At 41.4% G+C, this 7776-nt stretch overlaps 1 protein-coding gene across 1 annotated transcript; it reads left to right on the top strand.

The window, feature by feature from the left end:
* Positions 1 to 605: 605 nt before the first annotated feature.
* LOC124706671 (cyclin-dependent kinase D-1) lies at positions 606 to 7179 on the top strand. Its single transcript, XM_047238343.1, has 7 exons — positions 606 to 749; positions 1336 to 1634; positions 1706 to 1814; positions 3536 to 3661; positions 5769 to 6004; positions 6097 to 6426; positions 6554 to 7179. The coding sequence occupies exons 1-7, from the start codon at positions 621 to 623 to the stop codon at positions 6615 to 6617; spliced, it is 1293 nt and encodes a 430-aa protein (XP_047094299.1). The 5' UTR covers positions 606 to 620; the 3' UTR covers positions 6618 to 7179.
* Positions 7180 to 7776: the final 597 nt, after the last annotated feature.

Below are 7776 nucleotides of genomic sequence, written 5' to 3'. Positions count from 1 at the left end.
GTCATCATGGCGATCCTTTGATTTAGCGATTCTCTCATTAAATTCACATGTTTACTTCCTTCAATATTTGAAGTAATCTTTGGACGCAGACGTGATCCGACGGTGTTGATTCTTCTAATGTTTAGCTATTGTTTTTAACGGATAGGATTGCTCCAATGTTTGATATCAAAGTGCACACCATCCCCAACTGCAATTTAATAGTAAAGATTCTAAAAAAAAGTCTTGCAAAGTAATAGAAAATCTATTTAGCAGTACAGTACATAATTCTTCGCACCCACGGGCCTCTTCTCGCGTTTCCAACGGTCCGCAGCAACGAAACCCTCAGGCAGCGATCCAAACGGGCGTGGAGCGGTCGACAGGACGGCCAGCAAAAAAGGGCCGATAAACCCATTTTAGAACCACAACCGCGTGCAAATACCTAGGGAAGGGACCCCAAATAGACTTCCGGAAAAAAGGAGAATTCTTCCTCCTCCCCGGCGGCCAACGGCAGGCGGCAGCGGCAGCGCAAACCGCGTCCACCTCCCCCCGGCCCCCGCATCTCTCTTCCGGCGGCCCGGGAAGACCCCGCCCCACCCTCTCCCCTTGCCGCCCCAGCCGCCCACAAGTGGGTCCCGCCCCCCATGTCGAGCGGCGGCGGCGGCGGCGGCGACGAGGACGCCGGCACCAAGCGCGTGGCGGACCGCTACCTCAAGCGCGAGGTCCTCGGAGAGGGCACGTACGGAGTCGTCTTCAAGGCCATCGACACCAAGGTCGCTCCTTCCCCACTCCTAAACCCTCGCGCCGCGCTGATCTGCGCCCGCCGATCGAGAATTAGGCCTTACTTACTCCCGTCACTCCTGGCCCGTCCGTCTGTCTTGTGAGGGATAGGTGTCGGAGTTTAGTGGTTAGAGCGTTTGGGTCGGGGCGGCTCTATGAATTGGCGTCGATGGATGTGTGGGCTCTGTATAAATTCCCTAGGGATGCTTTCAGCAGAAGCAGCACTGACTGAGCTCGTCATTTTGGCATTGTTATGGATTTTAGCTATGGTGCCGGTGTCAACAAATCTGTTTTAGTGGAATCACATGTTAATTAACATTTGATATTTAGTAATCTCGCATCTATAGGATAGTAGGGTTGTTCTGTAGTGGACCTCTATGCTGTGTACTCTTAGGGGTCCAAGGTGTTAAATTTTCATTCAAGAGGTTTTCAGTATTACCCAAGCCAACTCTTTCAGCTCTTATAATTTAATGCCGTGAAAGGATGATTTCTGCTTTTCACGATGCTTGCTAAGATTTCATTGTGATGCTTCAGTCGATCGGAGCTAATGATCATGAATGCCATGCTATTTGTTTTCAGACTGGGGTGACAGTTGCGATCAAGAGAATCCGGCTAGGGAAGTACAAGGAAGGCGTCAACTTCACAGCACTGAGGGAAATCAAGCTGCTCAAGGAGCTCAAAGATCCTAATATCATCGAGCTGATCGATGCCTTCCCTTACAAGGGAAACTTGCACCTTGTGTTCGAGTTCATGGAAACAGACTTGGAAGCTGTCATACGTGATAGGAACATTGTGTTATCTCCAGCGGACATAAAATCATACATTCAGATGATGTTGAAAGGTTTATCCTTCTGCCACAAGAAATGGGTGCTACACAGGTACAAACTATCTGGCTAATTTCTTTTCCGAGAAAACAAGATTCGAGTCTTTAACACAAGCTGTACTGCAGGGATATGAAACCAAATAATTTGCTTATCGGTGCTGAAGGACAGCTCAAGCTTGGGGATTTTGGTCTGGCGCGCATATTTGGGAGCCCAGAACGCAACTTCACTCACCAGGTTCTTGTTATTTATTTCTCTTTATATGCAATCAGTTAACTCTGGCACAGAATCCCAGAAACTGCTTGTCGATTAAGAACACGACACATGCTTGTCAATATTTGTTGATCTTACACTTTTTCCAATAACAATATTAATTTGGAGTACCTTGGCATTTGGCCAGTAGATAAGTTTTTTTATAGCTTCTTTTCCTAATGTAATTTGGGACACTATTCTAGCCCCTCGCAGTAGCATTTGCCTGCTAAAGTTTAAAAGATGCAATCTCTTCAACCAGCTAAGGCCTAAGTGAAGTATCCTTGAAGTTGCTCGCTTTTCTAGGATGTAGAAAAGATTTCTGGATGGAACAAATGTATACTTATCTTTATGATATTCTGGAAACATTTGAATTATTTGCTTCCTATATGAAGTTCTTGGATCACTCTTTGTTGCATAACAATGCTACAATTATTGATTCAGCAAAGACGCTTCCTTCAAAACTCATCAATCATTATTAGAGAGCATGTTAACTATTGTGAATGATTTAGGCTAACAGTTACTGCTTTTTCATCCTTCCAAGCCTAAGCCGTCACCAATGGCTGTTGATAAGGATAGTGTGCCATTGCCATAGGATCAAACACACTGCTGCTAGCAGTTGGTGACAGAGCAGCAGTTGGCTCTGGTACCAGATTTGAACAAAGTGGGTAACCGCTGCCATGAAGATGGCTGGATGGCATGGCGTAGTTGATTGGGACACAATTCTAGCCCCTGGCAGTAGCAATTGCCTGCTAATTTTTATAACATGCAATATTTTAAACCAGCTAAGGCCTTAGTGGAGTATCCTTGAAGGTGCTCACTTTTCTAGGGTGTTGAAAAGCTTTCTAGATAGAACACTATGATATTCTGAGGACATTCCTTTAATATTTTGTGCTTCCATTATGAGCTTTTGGACCTCTCTTTATTACATAATAACAGCGCTACAAATTATTGATTTAGCAAGGATGCTTCCTTCAAAGTCACCACTGATGATTAGAAAAGATGCTAACTATTGTAAATGATTTAGGCAAACTGTTAGTGATTTTCATCCTTCCAAACCCAAGCCATCACAGGTGGCAATTGATAGGAATGGTGTGCCATTGCTGTAGGATAGAACCTGCTGCGAGCTGTTGGTGGCAGCACAGCAGTTGGCTCTGATACCAAATTGGAACAAACTGAGTAACTGCTGCCATGAAGATGGCCGGACAGCATGGCTTGGGAGCTTGTGGAGTAGAACATAGATTAGGGAGGATGAACTAGGGAGGCAATAGATTGATAATTATTCTCTTATTATTTGCCCGATAATTGGTACATATGGTGTCCCTCATGGGAAAACTTACTTTACCCCTAAATAATGATACAGATAATACATGATCTGATCTCTATCTCTAATCTATCTCTTTCCTATTTAAATTATTATCCTGCCTATCTGGATAATATCACATATCTATCTGAGTATTTCTTAATTCTATATTCCTGCGCATAACATGTTACATTTTATCCTCCCCGCAAGTTTTTTTTTTTCACATCATATCTGGAAGATCTTGTTTTCCATCGCTTTTATCCAGTAACATTAAACATCATGTAGGCATTATGATATTTTCTATAGTGTGCTTTACTACAATGTGATAAGTTTATACTTTATTTTTCATTTGAGTTATATTGTTCTGATGGTCATTTGAAATTTGACTATTTTTCGCCACAAATAGGTCTTTGCACGATGGTATCGAGCGCCGGAATTATTGTTTGGCACTAAGCAATATGGATCTGCCGTTGATGTCTGGGCTGCTGGTTGTATTTTTGCTGAATTGCTGCTTAGACGACCCTTTCTCCAGGTTTAACGGCCTCCTAGTATGCTCAATGTGGTTAATGTATTTATTCATTTTAATCTTTTCCTGATTAAGATATATTATCTGTGCTTTTTGAATGTAACATGTGTATGGCTAAGTGCACTGTTCATTGATGCTGTGAGAACTGCATGGGTAAAATAGTTTTATGTCACAACTCAAAACATTGTTTCCAAAGCTTGAGCAGACTATAAGTACAACTGGCAAAAAAAGAGAATTGATCTGCTCCTGTAGAGTGATTGTGTTGTCCCCGCAAGTAGACTGCTTTGTACCGCAGATGGATTAAATTTGGTAAACTGCCTTAATGTATGACTTTATATATTTTTGGAGGATGCGAGAACATTTGACTATAGATTGTATAAACAAAAAGCTATTTTCTCTTAGCCACAGGCCACAGCATCTAAGCATCATTTGTGCCAGATTTGTCAAAACTGAAAGTGTGATAAAGAAAGGTTCAGTTGAATTAAGCTGGTTCAAATTTTGGTACATGTTAATATGTAGTTCAACTTCACAATATTGCCATTTCAGTAACCAGTGTGACTGGTTCACCTATAAATCATTCTCTCCGTCTAGGTTCTAGAGACATGGCTGTGGTTGGTACTGGCTATACCAGATTTAGTTATTTTTCATTAACTTGTGCTTCCTTTTCAGTCCGAAAATGACAAAACTAAACCTAAAAGGAAATGCCATGTTGATTGTGCTTTCTCAGGGGCTAGCAAGAAAATCGTGTTATCTCTCTTTTTCTTTGGAGACTCTCTTGTGCATAAGTGACCCCTTGTGTTTTTCCTCTCTCCCATTCTGATGTTGTATTCTTCTTTTTTATTTGGTTTTGTGCACGTGTATATATGCATAATATTATTTGGGTCCAACGTATGGCTGAGAGCAGGGTACCTAATTGTTTTAGTCATACATATATTGGCCACAGAAAGGTTTTCAGTCTGGACTGTTCTGGTCACTTCTGGCTACTCAGCAGGGCACTTTTACCACTGAAAATCAAACCTGTACTTACTGCTTGTAATTCTGCTTGTACTGTAGAACTTTATTGACTTGATCCTATTGAAAAAATAAACAGAGGAAGCGGTGAGGCTAGAACTTGAATGTATAATGCTAGTGATTGTGCATGTTTCAATCAAGTGAATGGTCAAGCATTTTTTTATTAAGACAAGTTGTGGCAATTTGTTTTCTTATCTTATTGTGGACTGTCTGACTGATTAATTTGATCAAATATATTTGGCTATTGGAAAAGATCCATGCAAGCATGGTTGAGATGATTTTTGTGGCATTTGAAATGCATGACGAAATGTCAAGTAGTTCATTATGGTACAGTGGTAGACAAATTGACAGTATGTTGTGACATTATAACAACCAGCCAATAATATAACTTAAAGTATCTTCTGATTCATGTAAAAAAAAGTATCTACTGATTTGTTTGTTCCACATCTGGCGATTAAATTATTTTGATCAACATTTAGTTATTTCCGATAATTTTTATTTTCTGGCACATTACAAATGCCCAATTTGCTCTGTGCTCACCATTATGGTTTTATTTTTTGCTTATAAAATTATAAGTCCAGTTCTTACTAGCTTCAATGGTAGTTTATTTTTATTTTAGATTCTCATCGAACACTTTATGCTGAACCTTTTCATGTCAACTTTGCACTGTTTCCCGAGTCGGAAGCTGCAATTGATCTAGAATGTTTGTTAGGTTTATATCTATTGCCTCGATATAGGAGAGAAAACTTCCATTCAAATTTTTTTCAGGATAAGATTTATCTCAGCAAGTTTATTTAGCCCTATATTAAGTAATCCTGTAAAGTTTCTTGAGTTCAATAAACAATTTAGGACAAGACTCTCACATGTGGCTTTTGTAAGCATCTCTTTGTTAAATCCTTTAGGATGCTGCTTCTTACAAATGGCATCTTTCCTGGATTAATCCTTAATAAGGAGGGTAAAAAACATCCCTTTGGGTGACATTTTTATTGGTGTACCTAACTATTGAAACTATAGAAATCTAGTTTATGTCAATGATTAGCAACTATTTTTGCATGCAACGAGCTTCAGGGGCACTTCAAGTTTCTAACAGTAAATGATGCAGGGTTCTAGTGACATCGACCAGCTTGGGAAGATTTTTGCAGCGTTTGGAACTCCAAAGTCTTCTCAATGGCCAGACATGGTTTATCTTCCAGATTATGTCGAATATCAGTTTGTCTCTGCTCCTCCACTTCGTTCGTTGTTTCCAATGGCCAGTGATGATGCTTTGGATCTTCTGTCAAAAATGTTTACATATGACCCAAAAGCGAGGATTACCGCTCAGCAGGCTCTTGAGCACAGGTATGTTGATGTGGACCGATCCGAAACACAAGCCTAGCCTTTCTCTGTTACCAGCATGGATAACAAAACTATGCTTATCTTTTCATGTGAAGGTACTTCTCATCAGTACCAGCGCCAACAAAACCGGCTTTACTTCCAAGACCAAAGCTGAAAGGGGACTCAGGGAATGACAAGATACCTGATCTGAACCTGCAGGGTGGCCCTGTCGTTCTGTCCCCGCCGAGGAAGTTGCGCAGGGTGTCTGCCCCTGATGGGACAGAAAGCAATATTCATCGAGCAGAGAAAGCAGAAGAAATTCCTCCTACAGGCTTGAGGCGGCATACTGATGAGAACATGTCCAGTCAGAGTTCTAGAATACCAATGTCAGTTGATGTTGGAGTTGTGTTTGGCACACGACCAGCTCCTAGACCAACATTGAACAGGTAAGCAGCACCGGCAGGAACTTATCTCAGTTTTTAAGATGAGCAGTGCACCTATAGCTAATTTATAAGATTGTGTTTATTTAACTCTCTTCATGTGAAATATTGAGCATATTAACCTTCTTTGCAGTGCCGACAAGTCACGTTTAAAAAGGAAATTAGATATGGATCCTGACTTTGGGTACGCAGAGTAAAAGAAGCTTGCATGCACCATTTTTTCCCTCACCGACGTGTTGATTATTCTTTGGGGTGACAATTCCACTATTTTACCAACAAAACAATGTGTCCAAAGCCATAAAAACTTCACCGAAGACGGCTGACACAATCAACTGTGATGCTATCGTATAACTGCCCAGCCAGCTCATGAACCGGAAAGTGAAGAGAGTCCCTAATTTTACACTGAGAGAGGTGCACGGGTCCATGGAGAAGGCTCCTCGATTTGTAATATTTATTGGGTACATGAGTTTGCTCCGGCGGGAACCCCAGTCCGTAATCTATATTGGATACGTGAGTTTGCTCCAGCGGGAACCTCAGTTCTGTAATCTTTATTGGATACATCAGTTTGGTTCGTCATTTTGTTCTTGTGTGGACAATGAGCTTTGAGTGTTGTTTAGTAAGGCATCTTAGGTGCAGTAATTCTTGTAACCAAGAGCAGGTTATATATTGTTTTTTTTGTACGGCTATGTAACAGTTGATTGGTGGCCAAAAAGAAAAATGAGAAAATGAAGTGTTGATTCCAGATGAACTGTTCTATAATTGCAGTTTGTAGGAACATTTCTAATGCAATATTATAGCAAATAAATATATGTTTTAGACATAAAGAATCTTTTACTCACAATTAGTCATTTTTAACGGACCAACTTAAATATATTGTATATATTATTGTCAAAGAAATTTCACTGCATTGGATATCATCTATTCCGAAACGGAGGTAACTTTGTTTTCTATGCTCGTGGAATTCGCAGGTATAGTCTCTCCAAAGGTCATTGGGTACAGTCGCATCTTTAGGTCTCCTAAGAACATATTCACTCGAGTCTCTCAAAGGTTCTCAAAGGTTTTTTTGAACCTCATCGGGTCTCTTAAAGGTTTTTGGGGCGCGTTGGATTTTATCAGCCCTAGTTGCGCGCCTCGAAGCCCCCTTCCGCCCGGCGTAGGGGACGCTCTGGGTGCACCAGACAGAGCGAGAAGCGAGGCGGGGAGTGGCGGGCCCGGCGCATCATTGACACACAAACAATGCCCAACCGTCGCCTACCTCGTGACATAAGTTATTGGCGCGTAGCGATGGTGCAGTTTTCACAAAGAGGCAGCGACACGTCTCGTCGCGTCTAGCTCTTAGTGCCGGCGTTAATGCGT

Source organism: Lolium rigidum, chromosome 4 (assembly GCF_022539505.1).
Source record: "Lolium rigidum isolate FL_2022 chromosome 4, APGP_CSIRO_Lrig_0.1, whole genome shotgun sequence".
NCBI classification, from domain to species: domain Eukaryota; kingdom Viridiplantae; phylum Streptophyta; class Magnoliopsida; order Poales; family Poaceae; genus Lolium; species Lolium rigidum.
This window is presented reverse-complemented; position numbering and strand designations above follow the sequence as displayed.